Here is a 26259-nt window from a genome sequence, read left to right as displayed (position 1 = left end):
ATCCAATTATGCCTTTTTTGGCCAGAACGAACAACAGGATAGGCATGCAGGGAGAAAGGGCTCACGGAGCCGAGCGGCTATGCGGCCATTTCGGATGCAGGCTTGGCTCCTCCCCCTAAAATACATTTTCAATTAAATACCTAACAGTATTTAGCAACTAATTATAAATTAATTAAAATTAATTTACTCCCCACCCTTTACCCCATAAACTGCACAACCTGCACCTACATTTTATTCGAATAAAAAAGTAACACATTATTAATAATTAATTCATTATTATTAATAACCAATCAATTATTAATTAAGTAAAAATAAATACTTACAACCCTTTACCCCTTTAAACCCCAACACCCACACGTAAGAAAACAACATTAATTATCAATTAATTAAGTGATATTAATTGACAACTAATTAAAAATAATTGCTTCCCACCCGTTATCCCTATAACCCCACAACCCACAACCAAAACAAAAATTACACAACATAATTAATTAGTATTTGATTACCAACAAATTAATTAATTAAGAGTACATTACTTCCCACATTTACCTCTATAAACCCTAAAACCCTCACAGAAAATGTACCAAACAAATATTAAAAGCACAATTAACACAATTAAACATCAATTAAATAAATAATATTAAATAAAAAATATTCATTAATTTATTATAAGTAAATTACTTCCCACTCTATATCCCTTTAAACCCACAACCGGCTAAGGAATTAAAACATTCCATAATATATGTTTAAAATATATACTAAAATACATAACATTGATATTTTAAACAACTATATTTTTGCAAACAATATTAAGGACTTCTATATTTTAAAAGTCGATATTACTTACCTTAACATCAATATTCTTGACATCGATATTCTAGCAGAGGATATTTCCTTTTTAGACTCCGAGCAGCCTTGCCAGAGATACGGAGGTCTAATACCTGACGTGGGTGGATATGATAGAACCTAGGCTGGTCCAGGTCTATCATGAGATGCAGTGTTTGTTGTTTAAAACCCAAGAAATATTTACTGATTATTTGCTGAGTGCTCCGAGCCTGTGAGCCGGAGGATGAGCATCTGAGCTTTCCTCTACTTAAATTTGTCCTGGATAATCGAATGATCATTCCTGAAACGTCTTCATTATCAGGAACAAGACACCAGAGTACTTTAGGACCTTTTATAAATAATTTTTTATCAGACAGAAATTGTAATCTTTAGATACAATTCACAAAGGCATACAGAGCAGTTTATTGTCCTAAAGAAGACCCCACTGTGATGTTTATGAAACACACACGATAATAGGAGTCGAAATGTCTACATTCAACAACTAGCATGTCTTCAGCCCAGTAAGATTTATAGAGTCAAGGTAGTCTTGTTAGGGTCTCTGTGGTTGCTAGTAATAGCAGAAGAAATATGATTTCAATTTTGATGTTTTTGGTTTTTTGTTGATTTTTGTGGAGTTATTGATGTGTATTGTCACAATCTGTCATCATTTCATGTCACTAATGTGAATATATTTTTGTGTATTTTGTTGTTATGTTTAATATTGTTTGTCAATATTTTTGTTTACGCTTTACATTTTCCAAACGCTAAAAGATTTGGGGCCCGATGTAGGTGGCCATTTACCGGCCGGTAACGTCCGATTTCGGCCGTTACCGACCGGTAAATGGTTTTTGGGATGTAGGAGCCAATTTTACTGATTCAGTAAATTTACCGAATCGGTAAATTTACTGAATCGGTAAAATACCGAATCGGTATTTTTACCGATTCGGTAACTTTCAGATGTAGGTGGGACTCTTCTGACAGACATGCCCTTAGGGCATGTATGTGTGCCGCATGGCACACATGCCTGTATTTGGGGTGCTAGAGGGTGTCAAAGTGACACCCCCTGCACCCTTGCTGGAATCGGTATTTACTGAATCGGTAAATACCGATTCGGTAATGCCCATTGATTCCTATGGGCTTCAATGCCCATAGGAATCAATGGGCATTACCGAATCGGTATTTACAGAATCGGTAAATACCGAATCGGTATTTACCGATTCTGTAATACCTACATCCCCCCCCCTCTATTTTAACACTTCTTAAATACCAAATCGGTAAAATTCGGTATTTAAGAAGTGGTAAAATAAAATTACCTACATCTAGCCCTTGATGAATCAAAATTGTGGTGTATCTGTTGTGAGCTTCTTACACATATGTTGTGAATTCCCATCAGGATAGGAGACATAAACAAAAAAAGTTTTTTTATATGGCATAACCACGGTTCCTATACTGTGTGAGTCAATAATTTAGTATGGAGTAATGTTTTCCTTTTGATATTCTGTCTGAATACCTTCATGGAGGAGGAACCTCCATGACACCACCGGCAGAGATGAAACTCGTAATTTAATTGGCAGGACCGAGGCGGTCCCGCCAAACACATTCCAGCCTCCTGACCACCGCCAGGGTATGGTGGTTCCCTGGCGGCTGCAGCGGGGCTGTGGCGTGCCCACCACCCGACTCATAACATGGTGGTCAGGAGAACGACACCACCGTGCCCCTTTGCGAGTCTGGCAGTCCGTGGACCGACAGACCCATAATCGAAGCGAAGGTGTTTAGACACATTTTAAAATGAACGTTAAATTCAGCTAGTAGTAAGCTGCATCAATAAGGGAAAATGCTATATGTGTGTTCCTTTTTATGTATTTCCAGCAGACAGGAGTGGCTCATGTGTTTTTAAATATATTTGTTTTACCAAAAAATATTTAAACGAAATCATGATACAAAGGGTTACATTTGTTCAGTAAGGTATAAACAAATTGAAGAGATTTTCTGACAATAAGGAGTGTTGTTACCCTTTGTAAGGTATTTGTTGCATGCAATCTGAGAGGAGGTAAATATTGTTATACAGTGCTAATGAAGACAAATTCACACATTTCTTTCTGCAGTACATGGGTCAAATTGCAGTTTATTACCAAAAGTAGTGTGAACTCACCATTGAGAAAACGTTATTACCTCACAGATATAACTTTACAATGATTGCCACAGTGTAGGGCTGCCTAGTGTTGTTAGTAGTTGAAGAGTGGTGGCAGTACTACTTTACCACCTCAGACAGTAGTGAATGGTTGCTTGTCACAGGAACTGACAAGGCATGTGCTTCTTTTGGTGGAAATGTAGCAACATTTTTGTCATGCCTAAAGTAAACAGCAGTACACAGCACAGTTGTATACACAATGAATGAATGAATGTTGGATTTATAGAGCACGTGGTTACCCTGGAGCGTCCCAGCGCTGTACCACTGGGGAACCCATCCTGGCTTTCCCTGTGAGATGGTCCCTTTACTGGGCATCCCCAAGGTGCAGCCAGGCATCCCCGGCGGTGATGGGGCCGGAGTGGAGATTAAGCAAGCTATTGCCCAGAGTTGCAGTGTGGGACCCCATGGTTAGAGTGGCACCGAAGCGAGATCGGGCCCGCTGACATTGGCCCTGCACCCGGCCGCTTCAGGAATTGAACCCTGGTCCTGGGGCGACCTCTGCCTCCGGGTCTGCCGCCTCTAACCGTTGAGCCACACTTCTCCACGCATGTGACTTAACACAATTAAAACATAATGGCAAATCACAGCGAAACAGCCCAAACACAAGGTAATGCTACACCTTCAGTTAAACAAAACCACAATGCAATAATGCAGCACAAATTCACACCATCACAAAAAAACACAGATCACATCATCACCGTAACAAAATGCCACACAACAAATATGCACAAACGTTCTTGTCACACATTACCACTTCCTGAATGCTGTTGTCATAAAACAGTGGTAAAAATTGTTTTGAGCAGCCACTGTTTTAACTTACCACCATGGCCGAGAAAAAACCTCCAGTCAAAAATGTTTTATGTGCCGGCCAATCGGGAAATTATGTGGATTGATTAAACCTGCACTAGACAAGTTTGCAGAATAATTTGGAAAGCTCGATTGGTTAGAAAGACATTTGAACTGGATCACTGACAGAATTTCGACCTCCTAAATATCGACCTACAGTAATATCGAGTCAACAATATCGAAGGCAAGAATATCGACATCCTATCTACAACATGGTAAGTACAAAAATATCGAAAAAATAATATAGATGTAAAAAATATCGATGTTAAAAATATAATATTTTTCTTTTAATATATAAATGTAAAATAAAGTATATAACACTAATAAATAAAATCTACATATTTAAAAGTATCTTATAATGTTTGAATTTTTTAAATAATACATATATATTAATAATACATTAATTAAATATATACAGTAAAGATATAATATATATGTACTGAACAATAAGTATTCATAATTATTTTACTAATTTATAAATTAATAAAATATATTCTAAATTACTAATACATTTACAAACATAAAACAATAACATAAATAAAATGTAACTAATATAAAAAATAAAATAAACATTTAATTTTTTTACAATTAATTATATAAAACGTTGGATAGCGTAAGGGTAAAAATTACTATTCTCACTCCAGAGAGTGCAACAGTAGGGAAAGCGTTGGATAGTGTAGGGGTAAAAACTACTATTCCCACTCCAGAGAGTGCAACAGTAGGGAAAGCGTTGGATAGCGTAGGAGTAAAAATTACTATTCCCACTCCAGAGAGTGCAACAGTAGGGAAAACATTGGATAGAGTAGGGGTAAAAATTACTATTCCCACTCCAGAGAGTGCAACAGTAGGGAAAACATTGGATAGCGTAGGGGTAAAAATTACTATTCCCACTCCAGAGAGTGCAACAGTAGGGAAAGCGTTGGATAGCGTAGGAGTAAAAATTACTATTCCCACTCCAGAGAGTGCAACAGTAGGGAAAGCGTTGGATAGCGTAGGGGTAAAAATTACTATTCCCACTCCAGAGAGTGCAACAGTAGGGAAAGCATTGGATAGCGTAGGGGTAAAAATTACTATGCCCACTCCAGAGAGTGCAACAGTAGGGAAAGCGTTGGATAGCGTAGGGGTAAAAATTACTATTCCCACTCCAGAGAGTGCAACAGTAGGGAAAGCGTTGGATAGCGTAGTAGTATAAATTACTATTCCCACTCCAGAGAGTGCAACAGTAGGGAAAGCGTTGGATAGCGTAGGAGTAAAAATTACTATTCCCACTCCAGAGAGTGCAACAGTAGGGAAAGCGTTGGATAGCGTAGGGGTAAAAATTACTATTCCCACTCCAGAGAGTGCAACAGTAGGGAAAGCATTGGATAGCGTAGGGGTAAAAATTACTATTCCCACTCCAGAGAGTGCAACAGTAGGGAAAGCGTTGGATAGCGTAGTTATAAACATTACTATTCCCACTCCAGAGAGTGCAACAGTAGGGAAAGTGTTGGATAGTATAAGGGTTAAAATAACATACTTATAAATAAAATATTTTTGTAATTATAAATAAATAAACTATTAAATAAATATAAACAATATACAATACCTATACATAATTATAAAATACATGCTTAGCAAAATATATTTAACCTAAAATAAATTTAAAATAATACCATTTAATAATATTTTGTTACCAATTAATAATTAATTAACAATTATATTATTAACAATACAATTATTTTTAATACATTATTAATTAATTAAATTTACATTACTTCCCACCATACTTCCCTATAAAAACACTACCCACTACATAACACATTTATCCATTTATGAATTAATGAAAATTAATTAGCAAATAATTAAAATTATTTAATTATTAATTAAAATTAATTACATTTATTTTATAATTCCTACTAATTATTAATTAATTAACCATAATTAAATTACTTCCCACCCTATTCCCCCATAAACCCACATCCCGCTACAGAACATATATATCAATTAATCAATTAATTTAATTATTTTTCAAATTAATTAAAAATAATTAGCAATTAAATATAATTAATTATTAAATCCTACTAATTAATAATCTATTTACCATAATTAAATTACTTCCCACCCTATTCCCCTATAAACCCACAACCCGCTACAGAACATATATATCAATTAATCAATTAATTTAATTTTTTTTCAAATTAATTAATAATAATTAGCAATTAACTATAAATAATTAATTAATCCTACAAATTAATAATCTATTTACCATAATTAAATTACTTCCCACCCTATTCCCCTATAAACCCACAACCCGCTCCAGTACTAAAACATACAATTTTCTTATAAATTATTTTATTATTATATAAAATTAATACACATATAATAGTAATTATTTTAAATACTTAAGTTAAACATATAACACATACATGATAAAAAACTATAAATTAATATAAATATCGATATTAGTGTCATCGAAATTAGTAACATCGATATATATGCTATCGATATTACTAACTTCGATATTACTTACATCGATATTTAGAATTTCGATATTACTTACCTTAGAGTCGATATTCTGTCCTACGATATTCTTGACTTCGATATTATGCTCCTTCGATATTTCAGACTCGATATTATTGTAGGTCGATATTTCCTACTCGATATTTTGACTGTGTACCATTTGAACCATCATGATCAAATGCTATTACTGCACAGTTTGATTGATACAAATGCTGGTGAATAAAATTAACTAACTCAGGTGAAAACATCTGAAATGTTTGCAGTCTATCTAATTCAACAAATGTGACTGTATCACATTGAATGCCCCGAGGGCACAACAGGCATTTGAGCCCCTAATCACTTTGGTACTACAGAAGTAGTTGCAGTGGTATACTCAGCCTTTTCTGTAAAACAGATTGCACAGAGGCTGCATGAATTTTGCTTGGGCAGTCTCAAACGGGAGTTCCTTCAGTTGATGGGGCTTGGCCCCACACAAATGAGGGAACATTTTGCCTCAGCACCCACGCCGTATTATAAACATGGGTGCAGAGGCAAGGTTGCTGTCAGAGGAGTACACTGAATGTGAGTCACAAAGAGGTTGTGGACAGATAGCGTGTCAACTGTATACGGCCTTTGAAAAACTGGAAAGCGTGAAACAAGGAAGCCCAAGACATTTCCTGGCAGGTGGGTAGTCACTCTCTGTGTCCCCTTTGAAATGCAGGCTACATTGCCACTTGTAAAGTGAAAGATGGGCCACCGGCAGGTCCACAGCTGGTTCACCTTTCACTAGTGAGCAGCCCATAGGCCAAGGCGACTTTGCAGTTGCCTTTGGGGCAGAGCATTAACTATAGTAGTTTAGCATGCTGACAAGGTCTATGCCTTGTGCATCCAGTTAAAGGTGCCCTAGGAGCAGACTAGGGCAGTGCGATCTTTACATAATGAGACCCACGGTATTTTAAGAAGAAGAATCAACAAACTCTCCTAAGTCACTTGGTGTCATATTAACAAGGGCCTTATCTCCACTTTTTTGGCTTTAAAAGTAAAAAAAGCTGAGTTAATATTATCGCCCCATCTACAAGGGGATGCAAACATGCATTAGCGCATGTTAGCAACCTTTTCCCCCGACGCCTTGCTCTGAGATGCAAAGTGGACGCCACTGGGTGTGCCTCACACAGGGGGACTTGTAAAATATTGCAAAGTTCACATTGCGATATTTACAAGGCGGCCCACAGCATTTTAGCAGACGTTAGTGTTTGGCAAAAATCGCGGATTTTGCCAAAAACTAACGTCTGCTAAAATCCTGACTAATGTATGTGTAAGATGGGAGGTGGAATATTGTGTCACGCCCACAGGGTCGTATCATCAAACATATCGGCACTTTGCAGGGAACATCGCTGAAAAACCAGCGATGTTCCCTGCAAAACGGCGATTTCCCCGCTATCGCTGGAATAAATTCCAGCGATAGCCGGAGTTAACAAAAACCGCGCTAAGCACGGTCAGTGGTAATTAACGCTGACTCTTGTTGATATGCCCTAACATAAAAATGTCAATCATTGTTTTTATTGAAAACCACAACAGTGACAAACATTTCAAAGTAGTGCATGCAGAAATTGAAATTGAATGCATCAAATACCAGCGTCTAGTTAACATTTAACCATGCTTTCTTAACAGAATTTTGTTTCACAACGTGCAAGATGGAATTGAAAAACAACTTCTCACCAAAAGCAGTTTTACACGTAAAGTACACAGCTACACCAGATATAATACTTGGGAAACGGTAAGCCTGGAAACAGCCTTAATAAGTACTTCTAATGTCATATTTTATCTTCTTTTATCATACTAAATTATATTCTAATTTGAATGTACGGTTTAACAATACTCTGTTTTTTTAAAGATTGCCACATGGACTAAACGAATTGCGAAAAAGAACTCAAAACTGGTGTCCCGCATCAAAATCGGAGACACTGCTGAAGGCCGCCCCATATATCTACTCAAGGTAGAAACTTCACAATATAATTATTCACTTTTGGTTATAACATTTATTAAAACATGGCATCTCTCAGTTTACATAATTTCCTGTTCAACTAGCCCTACATAAGAGTTTTACTTGTAACACATGTTGTATCTTATGTTATTCAAAAGATCAATGGTTTGCAATGGTGTCATTTGTTCCAATTCATTTATTCTGTAATACAGACTTAGGGGCCGATTACGATGGCGGGCAGTCTGCCACCGCCGGCCCGGCGGTGAGGACCGCCTGCCATCAACCTGAATATTCCTACTGCCAAATTAGGATGGCGGTGGGAAGGGAATGGTACCGCGGCAGACAGAAAGCCCGTCTGCCATGGTCCCGCAATGCGGTCCTTTTCCGCCCGCCTTGCGGGACATGGTACAATGGGGGCATTTTGCAAGCACTGCCATGTGCATTTGTATTCCTGTCTTTATTGGCGGAGATCCTGCTGCAAAAAGACAGGCGGTGAATGCCTTTGGGGGCCCGTTGCGGGCCCCCGGGGGGGGTGGGGGGTGGAGTGCTGCATGTGGGGGGTACCTATGGTACCCCCCTGCATTTGCATGTGCAAGGTGGCAGGCACTGCACCTGTCACGTTGTACATACATATGCAAAACATGTATTTTTAAATTGTGACGGGGGCTGCCACCCGACGCAATGTAAAAATACGGGATGCGCCCGCCAATGTGGCGCGTGCATCGTAATTTTTATTGCGGGACCGCCCCACCTATGGTGGGCGGTCCCTTTATCCTATGCGATGGCAGTCGGACTTTGTCCGCCTGCCATCGTAATTGGCATCTTAGAGCCTGATTTAGAGTTTGAAAGACTGGTTACTCCATCATAAATGTGGTAGTTATGCCATCCATTTTATTTCGAGTGCCGTAAGATGTAAGGCACTTGCTTGTAGTATGCCAATTTCTCTAAAATAACTGTGGACGAGGAGAGTCAGGTATCTCCTTCACCGACATCCTCTTCCAGTCATATTTTGTACTTTTAGGGAATTTTGGGGTATGACTGTCATAGAGATTATTTCTGTTAGTATTTCCATATAATCTCCCTTACACACTTGCCCTACAGCTGGAGACTGGCTGAGACACCCAAGTTCTGTCGGGAATTTAATCGGGGTGTGCAGTATTACCGGACCATCTTCTGTTATTTCCAGGCTTGTTCGTTATGATACTTGGTGGCAGTAGTACAGAAAGGAAAACATGTCATTCCTGAAAAACTTTCCTTTCTGCACGATTACCATCATGTTTGTTAAAAGGGGTCCATTAGATATTAACCCCTTCGGTGCTGATGCCGGCCCTCGTCCGTCATGCACCGCGGTGGGCGTGTGCTGATGATGACTGGGGGCTGTCATGAACCCGCCCACTTTGAAAAACGCTGCACAGTCGCAGAATCGCGGGCGCGCCCAAGGGGTTAAGAAACAAATATTCATATACTTTTTGGTTAAGGGATATTCTGCATATGAGAACTCAGATACTGTGTGAATGAAGACAAGTTCTTGATTTGAGGAGTAAAGAGAAGGCAAACCCCTCATCTTTCAAGGGGTCATATGTAGATTCCTATTTACCTTTAATTTATTTGTACAGATTTTCCATCAGGTGAAAAGTCACATGAGTACATTTGATGAAGTTGAAGGATATTAATCCAGAGAATCTGCTTGAAATTCTATGTGAATCCTGTAAAACTAAAATTCTACCCCAAAAAGAGGAGAACAGATATGCATCTCTTCAACCACAACCTTGTCAATGGGCCTGTTATACACAAGTTATGGTATATCTATCTCTGGAGATAAACACTGATTTCTGCTGTACCTTTAGATTCTTATGTAGTGTTATCCAATTTGTGTGCACAGAGGTTTATAGTTTCAACGCAGATGTGTTTCTAAACAGGGTCATACCACTCCCCCCTCATCTCAGCTCAGTAAACACAAATTAAAAATTCTGTCCTAATGTTTGAAAATGATGACTGGGCCTCTTGTCGAGCAGCATCACATGAACCTTTGGCCCACAAAGAGTACTTTTCAGCTGCGTAATAGTCTTGCATGCACAGTAATCGCCCATTATATGAGCGTGTAAGATCAATATAATACTATACTTTAGGCAAGGGCAGCTGGTTAAAAGGGTGGCCTCTTTTGAGACCACCAAGAGTTAAACTTGTTTGAGGTGGCAATCACCATCAGTTTTCGGTGGCATGTATTCTCAATTGAATTCAATTCAATGCATCTTTATTCGGTTCTAAGAAAAACCAAAAAAGATATACATTATATTTACAACAATAGCAACATAACAACAATGTCCATAGCATCCTAAATATTTAAATGGTGCATGCTGCACCAATCAAATACCCAGCAAGAGGCCCTCCACCCAGCTACCATGTCTTCTCAATTAAGGATCACAAATGGTGATTTAATAAGTACAGTTATCATTACGTTTACTGCTAGTGTTGAAGTAACTGCTGCTAATAATGTTAACACTGGCATAAATTTATTCAAACTGCTTGTCACCATTGAGCAGTAGTAATTTTATAATAGGCAGTACCACATAGCAGTGGGTAAAGTACAAATTAGGGGCCAGATGTAGGTAATCACATATTACCGATTCCTAAATACCGAATTTTACTGATTCGGTATTTAGGAATCGGTAAATGTGATGTAGCTAATGATTCAGTAAATATTACCAAATCTGTAATATTCGGTATTATTTGATTCAGTATTTACCGAATCGGTAAATCCTATTCATTCCTATGGGACTGGAGGCCCATAGGAATGATTAGGAATTACCGATTCTGTAAATACCGATTTGGTAATAAGGGGAAGACTTACAAGGGTGGCAGGGTGTCACATTGACACCCTGTTGCACCCCTGAATAGTGCATGGGTGCACATGTGGCACACATACATGCCCCAAGGCCATGTATGTCTGCCATATGGCACTGTTAAAAAAGCCTAGAATTGCTTTTATAACGGTTTTCAATATTTACCACCAAATTGTAGTTGGTGGTAAATAACGAATCCTTAAATGAGGAATGCACTAACTTGAGTGCTCCCTACATTAGGGATTCGATAAATTACCGAACTGGTATCTTAAGGATTCGGTAATTTACCAATTCCTGAAATTACTGATTCAGTAAATTACCAGATCCTTCAATTAGGCCTCCTATATCTGAAAAGCCTAATACCGGTCGGTAACTGCCAAAATTCGGTCATTTCGGCTGTTACCGACCGGTATTAGGCTACCTACATCTGGCCCATAATCTCCAGTATCTATACTGCTTTCTCCGTTTAATAGCCACAAGTGTTTTTACCTTGTGAGACATATTACAAAGCAACATCCATGTCAGATTATTGAGTGTATTTATTGTAAAACACAATCAGAAACTGTGCAGTCACCCAATTAATGCATGTGTGTCCTTGTTGCACACATTTGTGAAGAAAAGGTGCATGTGTGATGCAGTGAGAATTGATCAGTGATGTGATAAAACTGCATCACAGCACAGAGCATTTTAAGCTTTAGTACAACCAGCATAAATCTTGCATGAAGGCCTGTAAATCTTGTGGTATACTGTTACTGAAAACTCCTTATTTTTTTTACACAAAATGTAAAAGTATGAGGTAATAGTCTTGCGTAAACAACTTTGCCGCTTCAGTAAATACAGCAGTGGCTCCTCCATTATGGCAGAGGAGCATCGCCCCACCTGCTGCGAGCATAGCAGGCACATACATTAATACAATGTTATTAAATACAATAGTAATAATGTGTCTCAGGCTCTCCCGTTACTGAGCGAGGGGAGGGGGCAGGGCTGATTAGTGCAATTGCATTATTAATGCAGCCCCTAGCCAGTGCGCATGTCAGATTGGCTGGCTGCCTACAGCCGACCAATATGACATGTGCACTTCAGAGCCTGCAATCCCAAAGCTGAGACACAGCTGGGGGATTGCAGCCGCAGGACCTAAGCTTCAAAATTACCACTGGGTGAGCCTGCTCCAACCAAAGCAGCTCCAAAATTGGTTGGTTTTGGGTTGTACAAAGGATGAAGTCACTCCCTTTCCCCTGAGTCAGTGCCAAGGAGGAGAGCTCCAGGACGGAGACCGCATTCAGACACTGCGGCCAGCATAGTTAGTGTGTGTTTTGGGCATACCGCCCCACCATATTGTAATGTTGCCAGCCGTCGCTGAGTATATGCCTGCCAAACTCCACTAGAATATCATATCAAAAACTGAAATTGAGCTTATTCTGTGTTTGGGATATTTTTCTACTGAGTTGTGTGTAGGAAATTAAGCTTCAAAATCTGGAAAGAAGGATGAGAGACTACAGCATGATTTCAACTTTATGATAAATTCAAAATAAATTACTGAAAACATTATTGATGGAAATATAATTTCTTGTTCTTAAAATCATCGTATCCCCATCTATACCACTTACCTCAAATCTCAATTTTTAGACAGTCTAAAAAAAAGAATGAAAATATTGTGATTGCCCATGTGCATTTACCTAAGAATATTGTATAGTAATTTAGCAAACTCAAACATATTCAAATATTCAGTCGGCTCGGCTTACATTATGTTATCATATGTCATTGCAAAAAGGTGGGAAAACAAAGTTCTGTGAAGAAAGCCATCTTTATGGACTGCGGGATCCACGCCCGAGAATGGGTCTCTCCTGCATTCTGCCAGTGGTTTGTAAAGGAGGTAAGCCACATATGATGACCTTTGTTTAATCTACATGTGTTATCACTGTTGTGTGGGATGTTGATTTGAATGAATTAACGCACTATTTATAAATGTTGCATATCCACATACAATCAAGTATCATTTGACATATTTTAGTAAAGCAGACCTGCGCATTCTTTATCATACAACAAAAAGAACCTAGACGAGTTAATACCATTCACAATTATCAGCAAGATTTTTGATGTTGTGGCCTTTTCTATGGGATATTACTATAGAAGCAAGGCTTCATCAAGCTACATTTGTCCATGAAGTTATTGTAATCGAAAATGTAAATGAATAAGTGTATTCGCATGCATGGAGAAGATCATTGATCCCCCGGTACTATCCTCGAGTGTGAGTTAGAGTAAAACACATCTTCCAGTCCATGAGAAAATCTCATTGATTGGCATCCAAGCTCATTGACTAAGCTATTTGGAACTGTAATTGTTCATCTAGGATACAGGTGTATGAAAGAAAATTAAGAAATGTGGGCCTAGATGTAGGTAATAGCAAATTACCGAATGGTAAATACCGAATTTTACCGTTTCGGTATTTACTATTCGGTAATTGCAATGTAGGTAAAAAATTCGGTAAAAATACCGAATCGGTACGATTCTGTAATTACCAATTCGGTAATTACCGAATCAGTATTTGCCATTGATTCCTATAGGCCTTGAAGCCCTTAGGATTCAATAGCAAATACCGATTCGGTAATTACCGAATCGGTATTTGCCATTGATTCCTATGGGCCTTGAAGCCCTTAGGATTCAATAGCAAATACCGATTCGGTAATTACCGAATCGGTAAAATTACCGATTTTACAAGGGGGACAGGGTGTCACTTTGACACCCTGCTGCACCCCTGTTACTGGCTTGTGTGCCATGTGACACACATACATGCCCTTAGGGCATGTCTGTGTGCCACATGGCACAGGTGTACATGCACAGATGTGCATGTACACTAGAATTCGTTATTTACCATGAAATAGTATTACATGGTAAATAACGAATCGGTAATGGCCTGTGGCACTGTTTCCAGTGCCACCTACATCTGTATTTACCGATTCGGTAAATTTACCGATTCGGTATTTTACAGAACCGGTAAATTTACCGAATCGGTAAATATACCGATTCTGTATATTTTAAGGCCCCTACATCTCCATTAGCAAATACCGGTCGGTAACGGCCGAAATCGGCCGTTACCGACCGGTATTTGCCGACCTACATCTGGCCCTTACTGTGCTATATTGAGCTTTTTTTGTCATTTTAGTTAAGAGTGCAAATGTGCTAGTTATATCAGAGACTCGTATAGTTGTTAGCCTTCTAACTAGCCTAGGGTTTAGCTCTCAAAAATATTTAAAGGATTTGTTCCAAAAGTTTTACAGAAAAAAAGCACATCATGAGGCATATCCAGGCTCCTGAATCTCCATTCTTTTGCAAGATTGTCTGTAGTCTTTATGCATGTATTTATATCACAATTGCAACACCTCCAGAACCTTCTGGGTCCACACTATTGTTGATACTCATGCTGTCGGAGGAAGGAAGGAAGAGGATCTGGGTGTTGTACGATGTCATGCGTTGGCATTATGTGGTGAGTGTCATCTGTCATTGCAGATCTTACTGGATATCTCAAAAGTCTTCCATACATTGTATTCAGGGCCTTTTTCCTCTCAGCTGGACAGGATACTATGGGATACGTTAGACTAATTTATCTAAACATCCTCTGCACATACTAGCGACCCTAGCAGAATTCACTTTTCTATGACTTTTTTCAACATTTATTTGCTCTAACTTATAGAGATTCGTTAAGACTTCAGATGAGTATTTCACTTCTTACAACACCCTTTTATGCATATGAGTAAGCAATCATAGGTAGCTCAGTATTATAGTGGCTATATGATTAATGTGGAATTTAATAGCATTGAGGGTGATTATCTGGCAGATGCATCAAAGTTATGTTTTGCGAGCCCTTAATAGCGAATTTTAAGGAATCGCTATTAAAGCCTCGCAAAACGGGATGCATGTAGGAATCGCAATGTTATTAGCGATTCCTACATATTCCTTATTAGCGAATCGGTAATAGCTAATCGCTAATAAGGAATGGCTTTCCCATTCATTCCTATGGGCCTAAGGCCCATAGGAATGAATGGGAAAGCCATTCCTTATTAGCGATTAGCTATTACCGAATCACTAATGTTCCGCTATTTCAAGGGTGCCAGGGTGTCCAAAGGACACCCTGTTGCACCCCTGAAATGGACCTGTACACAAATGTTACACACACACATGCCCTAAGGGCATGTATGTGCGCAACATGTAACTTTGAAAAATGCACAAAAGTGCATTTTTCAAAGTTTTAGCAAATTACCACGAAGTTCAACTTCATGATAATTTGCTCCCCCTATTAGCGAAATCACTATTTTTTTGGGTTTCATGCATTGCATTTAAGGAATCTCATTTTCGGATTCCTTAAATGCAAGAGCAATTTAAGGAATCGCTATTTAGAGATTCCTTAAATTGCGATTTCTGCATTTGGGATGATGCATCCCAAATGCAAAAATACCGGGAGCAAACGGCCAGATTCTGAGAATCTGCCCGTTCGCTCCCGGTATTTTCTTTAATGCATCTGCCTGTATGTCTATTAATTCCAAAACAAACCTGAGCGGGTGAGCCTTGATGCTGGGATTCGGCGAGAGTCTTCTGGATTTTAGAATGGGACCTAGCAGCCACTCACAGCCACACCACACTGACAGGCAGCATAATGCTGCGATCTCGGACTCATTTTCCTCGGAGGACCAAGGCCCCAAAGCAGAGTGTTGTGTTCTGCCCCTTCCCAGCCAATGGTAGCGGGTTGCACTCAGTCTCACACCCTCATCAGCAGAGGCCTGAGGTGAATTCCCAACATGGTGACTGTGTCTTGCTTCTTCCACTTCGGAGCAGCACCAGAGGCATCAGGCTGCATCTAGCCCTGCATCAGAGCTGAATCAGCTGAATGAGTGTCAAAGAGGAGAAGAGGTGGGTGGACTGACCTCTGTGGATTCTGAGGTCCCTTGGGGACTCCATACCCCACAGCACAGCACACCAGGAGGCGCAGCTGCAGATGATAACCCCTGAAGGGGCGGAGCCGCCTTCAATGTCTAGCAGTAGAGGGTTCATAGCTTCCCAGTGTGGGACGCAATAGAGGAGAAGTGATGGAGAGACTGCCCCCTGTTGATGCTGAGGATGCTTCCATGGTTGAGACAGGAAGAGGAAGGGCAAAGCCTGATCCTTAACATCTGCCCTGTGGACCCTTTTGTCTCAAATTCAGATATTTCTACATATCTCTGATTGTTGTTATTGATTGTTAACCTGCATTAGGTAAGGCATTGTTACTAATGGGTAAAAGGAAGGCAAAAACGAACCCCCACGGGGTACCGAAAATGGCAAACGAAACTGCAGGGTGTTGATGGAGCAAACATTTGTGTGGTAGATGATATTGACGTCCTAATAGAGGAAGTTGAATCTTTACTTGGTGGGGCATCCCCGTCTAAATCCCCTGAAACCTAGCAGGCATGTGCCAGATATTTTACAGAAAAAATATGCTCCTGCCTGGCAATAAAACGACATGCGCCAGCCAACAACCCAATTGTTGGGATGGTATTGACAAGGCTGATGTAAGGATTGCAGGTTATGGTATGGAGACAGATCTCTCTGCTGTCAGGTCACATAGTTTGGCTGCTGAGAATATGGTACAAGGGAATCCATCCAGAGCTCCACAGATTAATCAAATTGTGTGTTCTAATTATTTTAGTATGTGAGCCCCCTCAAGAACATCAACAAAGAGGCTGAAATGAAGAATGAAGATCGAATAAGGACCAGAAAAAAGACTGCAACAAAACAGAATGATGTTACATGTGATTGCCTAGCTGAGGTCGGCCCCCTTAAAGACCTAGGGCCCGATGTAGGTGTCCATTTACCGACCGGTAAATGGACATTCCTGATGTAGGTGAGCCATTTTACCGATTCGGTAAATTTACCGAATCTGTAAATTTACAGAATCGGTAAAATACCGAATCGGTATTTTTACCGATTCGGTAATTTCCTAATGTAGGTGGGACTCTTCTGAGTCCCACAGGCCAGTCAGATTCGGTATTTTACCATCCAATCCTATTGGATGGTAAAATACCGAAAACAGGTGTGCATGCACATGTGTGCATGCACACCAGTGCCATGTGGCACACAGACATGCCCTAAGGGCATGTAAGGGCACACGTGCCTGAATTCAGGGTGCTAGAGGGTGTCAAAGTGACACCCCCTGCACCCTTGCAAAATTCGGTATTTACCGATTTGGTAAATACCGAATCGGTAATGCCCATTGATTCCTATGGGCTTCAATGCCCATAGGAATCAATGGGCATTACCGATTCGGTATTTACCGAATCGGTAAATACCGATTCCTTCCGATTCGGTAATTTTTAAAATAAAATTACCTACATCTGCCCTTCTCTTTTTGACCACTTCTTAAATACCGATTCGGTATGATTCGGTATTTATGAAGTGGTAAAAAAGATTTACCTACATCGGGCCCCTAGCCCGATGTAGGTAATCCCAGATTACCGATTCTTAAATACCGAATCATACCGATACGGTATTTAAGAACTGGCAATCGGGATTTAGGTAATTTTACCGAATTCATTACAGAATCGGTAAGATTCAGTAATTACCGAATCAGTATTTACCGATTCAGTAATTGCCATTCATTCCTATGGGTCTGGAGGCCCATAGGAATGAATGTCAATTCCCGAATCATTAAATGCCGATTCGGTAATTGGGGGAAACATTGAAGGGTGGCAGGGTGTCACTTTGACACCCTGTTGCACCCCTCAATTGTGCATCACCTCCAGCAACCATGTCTCCTTCAGCCACACTACAGATCTCCTCTGGACTGACCACAGCTGCGTTCACTTCACCTACAACAAGCCGAAACCCATCATCCACCTCCAACCAACTCTACAAAGAAACTGGAACAAAATCACCGCAGAGCAGTTCTCCACATCACTCCTTCAAACCTCCCCAGCCCCCTCTTCTAACGCCAACGAAGCCGCCTCCAACCTCACCCTTTGGTTATCCAACACCGCCGACACCTTAGCACCACTGAAAAAACGTCAACACAAACTTGGCATCAAAAAGGCTTCATGGTTCAACGACGACCTCAAGAAATCCAAGAAACTGTGCCGCTCCCTTGAAAAGGCCTGGAAAAAAGACCCATCCACCAGCAACAAGGACGCCTTCAAAAGCGCCACCCACACTCACCACCAACTGATCCGAAAAGCCAAGAAAACAGCATTCAAAGATCGACTTGACAACAACGCCCACAACAGCAAGGAACTTTTCAACATCGTCAAGGAATTTTCCAACCCCTCGGCCAACTCCAACGACATCACCCCCTCTCAAACCCTCTGCGATTCCCTAGCCTCTTTTTTCCACAACAAGATTGCTGACATCCACAACAGCTTTGACAACCAACCCGGAAGCCAACCCACCCTACCATCAGCTGACCATCTTCCCCCCGTCAACACCCTTAACGCCTGGAACCCAATCTCCACTGAGGACACCATCCGCCTGATGAATTCCATCCACTCTGGATCCCCCACAGACCCATGCCCCCACCACATCTTCAACAAAGCAGACTCCGTCATAGCTCCGCACTTCCGAGACGTCATCAACTGCTCCTTCAACTCCGCTACCTTCCCAGAAGACTGGAAACACGCTGAACTCACCGCCCTCCTGAAAAAACCAACAGCGGACCCCACCGAACTCAAAAACTACCGCCCCATCTCGCTTCTTCCATTCCCGGCCAAAGTCATCGAGAAAGCTGTCAACAACCAGCTCGCCGCCTTCCTCGAAGCCAACAAATCACTCGACCCCTCACAATCTGGCTTCCGAGCCAAACACAGCACTGAGACCGCCCTCATCGCAGCAACAGACGACATTCGAACTCTACTGGACAATGGAGACACAGTCGCCCTCATCCTCCTCGACCTCTCTGCAGCCTTCGACACAGTCTGCCACAGCACCCTTTTACAACGCCTCAGAAACATCGGAATCCAAGGAAAGGCACTGGAATGGATCACCTCGTTCCTCACCGGAAGAACCCAGAGAGTCCGCCTCCCACCATTCAAGTCCGAGGCCTCTGAAATCATCTGCGGCGTACCACAAGGATCCTCACTCAGTCCCACCCTCTTCAACGTATACATGAGCCCCCTCGCGACCATCGCCCGCCAACACAACCTCAACATCATCTCTTACACGGATGACACTCAACTGATCCTATCTCTCACCAAGGACCCCAGCACCGCTAAAACTAACCTACACGAAGGAATGAAAGAAGTCGCCGAATGGATGAAACAAAGCCGTCTGAAACTGAATTCAGACAAAACAGAAGTCCTCATCTTAGGTAAATCCCCCTCTGCATGGGACGACTCCTGGTGGCCGGAAGCCCTCGGAAATGCACCCATCCCGACAGACCACGCACGGAACCTTGGCGTCATCCTGGATTCTTCACTCTCTATGAACAGACAAGTCAGCGCCGTATCCTCCTCCTGCTTCAACATTCTTCGCATGCTCAGAAAAACATTTCGCTGGATCCCCTCCGAAACAAGGAAAACAGTCACCCACGCTCTAGTCACGAGCCGACTGGACTACGGAAACACCCTCTACGCAGGTACCACTGCTAAACTCCAGAAGAAACTACAACGAATCCAAAACGCCTCAGCCAGGCTCATATTAGACATCCCACGCAACGAACACATCTCTGGTCACCTTAAAGACCTCCACTGGCTACCCATCAATAAGAGGATCACTTTCCGACTGCTTACCCACGCACACAAATCACTCTACGACATCGGACCAGATTGCCTCAACTCTCGACTGTCCTTCTACACCCCCTCCCGCCAACTTCGCTCTTCCAACCAAGCCTTCGCCACTGTACCTCGCATCAACAAGTCCACCATGGGAGGCAGATCCTTCTCATACCTGGCTGCCAAAACATGGAACTCACTCCCCGCTTACCTCCGCCTCACCCAGAATCACCTAGCGTTCAGAAAGCAGCTTAAAACGTGGATATTTGACAAATAATCCACCTCCCCTCCCTAAGCGCCTTGAAACCCTCTGGGTATGTAGTGCGCTATATAAATGTTATGACTTGACTTGACTTGACTTGACGTGGGGATGGGTCTAATCTAGTGGTAAAAGGAGTGGTTGTTACCCAACAACACAAAACTCCTTGGGTGGAGGTGCAGGCATCAGAGGAAAACAAATTGTCATCCCATGTTGGGAATTTTCGATTGGATACAATGGATCATCAAGCTGATAGTCTTGGAAATGCTAACTTCCCTGTTAAAAGTGGATCTCAAGCTGGAGGCAATCTCCTGAATTGAGTGAATTAGCTCCAGTGTCTAACAAAGCCCTTAACATTTTCTCCTGGAACCTTGCTGCACTTAAATCCAAAATTAATAGTGAAAAATAGGGGAATGTTACAGAAGGTTTTGATATATGTCTATTTTTTCCGGAAACATGGTCTACGGATACAATCTCTCGGGTGCGATTTGTGAACTTTAGTGTTGAGGCATCACCTACCCAGGTGGAGCAGGCTGTGGGGGGCCTGATGATTTGGAATAAGACCCATTTGAACTGCTCCATTAAAGAATATAGTTTGAGATCAAAAGATCTTCTGGCCTTGAAACTTAGTTCTGATAAGAAAACAGGTTCATCATACTGGTAAAATATAAAATAGAATTTCTGCCCAAACTAAAGACTTGTGTACTATTATGGCCTTGAATGAGTTCCTGGGAAATACTGGGGGTATGGGCTGTATTTTAATAGCCGTGGACATGAATGTCACCTTTGAACCTTTGGAATTGTTATCAAACCTTACAGAGGAAGAGGATGAGGAAAGGTGGATTCCCCGATTGACCCAGGTTAGATTTGCAAAAAACGCCAAAGTGGCGTCTGCTAATTGATATGCAAGCCATAGAACCATCTGACAGTGATCTCCATGCTTTAGCACTAGAACTAGAGCCTATTTCTGATTTACAACAAACACCAATTGAAGATATTAATCCTAATCTGATTATATTTAGTAATAACAGAAGGAGGGTTAAGTGGTTAAAGATTGAAGGTAACTCAACAGTTCTAGCACAAATTATAATGTAGTCCTACTTAAAAAATTATTCAGATGTTGAACACCACATATTTTGAATATTTAACAACTAATGCGGGAACATTGTTTTTTCTAGGAGATAAAGGGCAAGGCCATTAGTTGCAATAAAACTGAACGCCTTATGCAGCAAAAGTAAAAGATTGTAAACAGTTTTGTCATATGGTAGCCAAGGGTTCCAAGAGAGGCATTGTGTAAGAAACATTTCATATTCAACCACACCTCTGGGTTAATCATTTAGTGCTCTATAAACAAATTTGTCAAATACCCATTTAGATGAAAATGATAAAGAATGAAGTATTTGGGTCAGCACACACCTGGGGGCAGAGGCTGTCCAGGTTCCCACTGAGTCCCGAGATGTGCAGTGTGTGCTACTTACACTCCCTGGAAACAGGCATGCTGCACTAATTAATATTTACTCGAGACCTAAAGTAAGTGGGAAGGAGTCTCCAACTATAGACCAACTTGTGCAGTTCATTCCAACTCTGGACCCAGCAGTTACGCTAATTGTGGGTGGTGATTTTAATTGCCAGTTTGAGCCACTCACTGACCCATCCCACGACTCCCCAGACGAAGAGGACCAGCTCTGGCTCATCCTGGAATCGCAGATTCCGGTGGTGAGAGCATGGACCCCTTTGGTCTTACAAATTAATTCCCTCACTCTTTCGACCTCTCTCAGAGCCTGTAATGGGAGTACAAACTCAGACAGACCAGCCCAAATAACATTTAATAGGGAGGGCCAAAACTCCATCCTGGATTATATCCTGGTGGAAGCTAGAACCTGGGGTATGGTCTCAGACTTTAAAATCTTTCCCAGGAAAGACAGTGACCACAATCCTCTGGTCATGTTTTTGAAACCCGGGAGCCTGGGCCTGTTTAACCCAGGTTCTGATCCAAATTTAATCGCCCCTCCGCTATCTTTAACCAATAACAGGCGGAGAGTTAAGTGGCCATATATATTGGGTTCTCCTAATAAATTGGCTGATGTCTATCAAAGGGCCCTGCCCCACCTTTGCGGTATGGCGGAGGTGGAGGAAATCCCAGTAGTCAGCAAGGAACCCCTAATTATCCACCAGAGGCTTGTGCGGGACCTTGGTGATGTGTTCTACCCAGAGGGGAGACCTAAGGCAAAAACAGCTACAACGCCTACTGTAGGAAAGCCAAAAATGAACTGGTCTGTGCAGTCAGGATCCAGGATAAAGACAAGATTAAGCTTTACCGGCGTTTGTACAAGCTGGCCACGAAGAGGGCTAGGAAGGAGTGGGAGGCAGATAATTGGGAAGATTTAAGAACTGCACTCAAGACCAAAGACTCTAAATTCTTTTGGTCAATTGTTAGCTGTGGGAGCAAGGAAGGAAAACTGACGAATGAACCCAACACAGCTGCTTCGGCTTGGGAGTCACATTTTAGGGGGTTGTACTCCCTCCCGAGCAGTGATAGACTAGAGACCCCTCTCCCATGCCCCCCCCCCCACGAGCATCAACTGGAGGGGGCCTGGGAGATCACATCTGCAGAGGTTGAGTCTGCCATTCTGAACCTGTCCCCAAATAAAGCCCCTGGTTTGGACTAGCTACCAGGTGACTTGTACCGCTCAGAGCCGAATATATGGGCCCCCTATCTCTGTGTTCTGTATAATGCTATTCTAAAAGGCATGGATCCTCCGGATTCATGCCGGGGTGCAGAAATTGTCCCTATTTATTAAAAAGGATGCCCTTTGAAAATGTCTAACTATAGGCCAATTAGCCTTACAGACGTCACCCAAAAATTGATGGGACGCATCATCCTGGGTAGAATACAGACCTGGATGGAGGAACATGAGATCCTGTTTACCTTCCAGGCAGGCTTCAGGCAGGGAACATCAACTGTGGCCCAGCTATTTAGACTCCAGGTTCTATACTGGAGAACAGTGACTGTAGAGGGTGGCAGCCTCTACATGATCTTTGTAGATCTGCGGTCAGCGTTTGACCTGGTGCCCAGAGCTGAACTTTGGAAGGTGCTACATGAGTTGGGTCTACCAGGTTACCTCCTCAATGTTCTAGTTAGCTACCATACCGATAACTTTTCCCAGGTGAGGTGCGGAAGGCAAGGTGAACTGTCTCCACGTTTCCTGGTTAGGCAGGGGGTCCACCAGGGCTGTTTACTGGCGCCCACCCTCTTTTGCCTGTACATCAATGGCCTGGTAGATCACCTGCTTGGGACCGGAAACATAGATGCCCCGTGGCTAGTTACGGGCCGGGTGCCCGCTTTGATGTTCGCGGACGACACTCTGCTGTTGTCCAAGACATCATCGTGCATCCTGCGCATCCTAGATGGCTTCGCAGACTTTTGTGTCTCGCGGGGATTGGAGATAAACCTGGACAAAACCAAGTAAATGATCTTCAATCCCCCGAGGCAGACACGCCCGAATCCACTGTTGGGAGGAACTCCTCTAGAGAGAGTTAAAACCTTTGAATATTTGGGTATTACCCTGGGTGAACACTTCCAATGGGATCCGCAGTTGGCCAAACCTACACTTAAACTAACAAGAGTGGTGGGGGGATGCAGAAGCTCCACATAGAGTCTGAGTTCAAACTGGTGGCCCCAGTTATAGAAATTTACAGTGTGCAGGCCAGAGCAGCAGCCCTTTATGGGGCCGAACTCTGGGGGCATCAAAACTCCCCCAGTCTGGCGAAGGTTGAACACACCTTTCTAAGGAACATATTGGGCCTCCCTGTGAGTACCCCACTCAGCCCACTGCGTCTGGACATAGGGCTGCTCCCCATCGAAGAGGTTATGTCATCACGCCCTCTAACTTTTTGAAAAGATTGGGGTCCGTGCCGGAACTTATGTCCTACAGAAATGTATTCAGGGATATATGGGATGCCTTGAGAAGCAAGAACATTATCTGGCTGTCACATATAAAGCTCATTAGCAGTAAGATAGGCTTACCTGAGCTTTGGGAGACCCCGGATGTTGCCTGCCCGGAGATCACCAAGGCTGAGGTGATCCGCCATTATAAGAACTACAACTTAGTCACCCTTCAGGCGAGCTCTGGAGTGGGAAGACTGACCACAGAGTTCCTTGAGGTCAAGGCAGAATATAAAAGGGAAGAATTCTTGGACGTGGTATTCCCTGCACTAGCAAGAAAACTCTATATGCAATTTAGATTAGGCACTTTGCCTCTTAGAGTTTTCTCCAGTATATGGGACAAAAGCAACCAGAAAGAATGCCCCGTCTGTGGATATTTTCTGGAAAATGACATGCATGTCTTTTTCTTTTGCCCAGGGTATCAGGGCGCACATAAGTACTGGCTAATCCCTATTTGTAGAAACTTGGGATTTCGCCAGTGCTCACGTGCAATGAGAGTCTTAAAATATGACACCCACCTCTTACTGTTTTTGCTGTTTCGCGTTTCCTGAATGCAATGTGGTATCAGCGTAGGAAATCGATTAGTGCCAATCAAATGTAAGTTCGATAATGAAATATAGTTTAATCCTATTTTACTATATATTTCATTTTACTGCATACTTAATGTATTATAAAAGCATTTCATATTTATTGTCTTAATATTTGTATTTTACACATTTTTATGCGCTGTTATGGTGCTTTGAGGCCGATATAAAGTTATCGATAAAGAATGTCTAGAGAGTTTTGAGGAGTCTTGACTTGTTGATTTAGATCTTTTTATCTTAGATGAATTTAAAATGACCCTTTTCACCCAGCAGAGGGATAAGGCCCGTGGGCTTGGATACAATTCCAGATGACCTTTACCTCTCTGAACAAGAAAAACTGTGTTTAAGTTTAATGCCATTGTCAGAAATGGGGGTCTCTAGTTGGCAGTGGTTTGCACCTTTGTTCAAATAAGGACCCTTCCTTCTAGTCAGGATAAGTTGTATACACTACTGAAATAACCCTGCTCACCCCCTTTGGTAGCTTGGCACGTGGAGTCAGACTTGTCTCAGAGGAAGTGTGTGAAACATTTGCACATAACCAGCAGTAATATAGTGAAAACAATACAAAATGACACCATAGCAGTTTAAAAAATATAACCAATATTCATCTTTGCATACAAGACAAAAATGATAAATACCAACATACAGTAATACAAAGTATGCACTTTGCAAGAATTACTTTAAAATGCAGTTCCTTATAGTTGGTAGCTCTGTCCAGGGCAACCGGGGTGCTGAAAAAAACCGAATCTAACAGTTCTGGGGGACCGCGTTGGTGCGGGCTGTCGTTAGTGTCAGCACACTTGTAAACAGTCAACAAGAAGAGAGAATACCCCACAAGTTCCAGGGAAAAGGGTGCTGCAGACTAAAAGTCTGAAAGGAATCCCTGGAAAAGGCAATTCACTCACTCATACTGGATTTTTCTAAGTACTACTTGTAATCACTGGTCACAAACTAATTTATACCGTTCACAGACTTTTTTTATTTATTAAAAAAACCCGCATGTAGATAAAACATAGTACATTACATAATAAGTTTCTATTACTCATAAAAAAGACTGACTTTAGGTGCAATCAATAAAAAACGAAGTTAAAAATAATTCAACAGAGTATACAGATAAGACAGAGAAAAAAGTTGTACATTTGAACATTTAAACAGATCCTTACCAATTTCATCACAATATAGTCTTAAGGCAAAAGATACTACACATAAAAATCAAAAGCAAAAACCCCTAAGAATCAGACAACACCTATGTTCTGATACTGATTTCAAGATTCAAAAGGCCCTTTGAATGTTATTAGAACAAGTCTCATTTACAATCAACCTAATTCCTGAGATGGAAGGTGTGCCAATATCCAAGGGCAACGACACCGAAACGCGTTGACGCTTCTTTTTCCATAAGAATTCAAGCCCAGTAAATCTAGGTGTTGTCTGATTCTTAGGGGTTTTTGCTTTTGATTTTTATGTGTAGTATCTTTTGCCTTAAGACTATATTGTGATGAAATTGGTAAGGACCTGTTTAAATGTTCAAATGTACAACTTTTTTCTCTGTCTTATCTGTATACTTTGTTGAATTA

At 41.5% G+C, this 26259-nt stretch overlaps 1 protein-coding gene across 1 annotated transcript in view; it reads left to right on the top strand.

Annotated features, from left to right (window-relative positions):
- LOC147683731 (mast cell carboxypeptidase A-like) overlaps positions 1 to 26259 on the top strand; it is a 262604-nt gene that overhangs the window by 58395 nt on the left and 177950 nt on the right. Inside the window, exons 4-6 of the mRNA XM_086944112.1 lie at positions 8012 to 8117; positions 8235 to 8336; positions 12939 to 13040. Coding sequence (XP_086800238.1) covers positions 8012 to 8117; positions 8235 to 8336; positions 12939 to 13040 — 310 coding nt within the window. The remainder of the gene's footprint in view (positions 1 to 8011; positions 8118 to 8234; positions 8337 to 12938; positions 13041 to 26259) is intronic.

The sequence above is a fragment of the Lissotriton vulgaris genome, chromosome 11 (genome assembly GCF_964263255.1).
Source record: "Lissotriton vulgaris chromosome 11, aLisVul1.2, whole genome shotgun sequence".
Classification (NCBI taxonomy): Eukaryota; Metazoa; Chordata; class Amphibia; order Caudata; family Salamandridae; genus Lissotriton; species Lissotriton vulgaris.
Note: the sequence above shows the minus strand (reverse complement) of the source record. Positions and strands in the feature narration are given on the sequence as shown.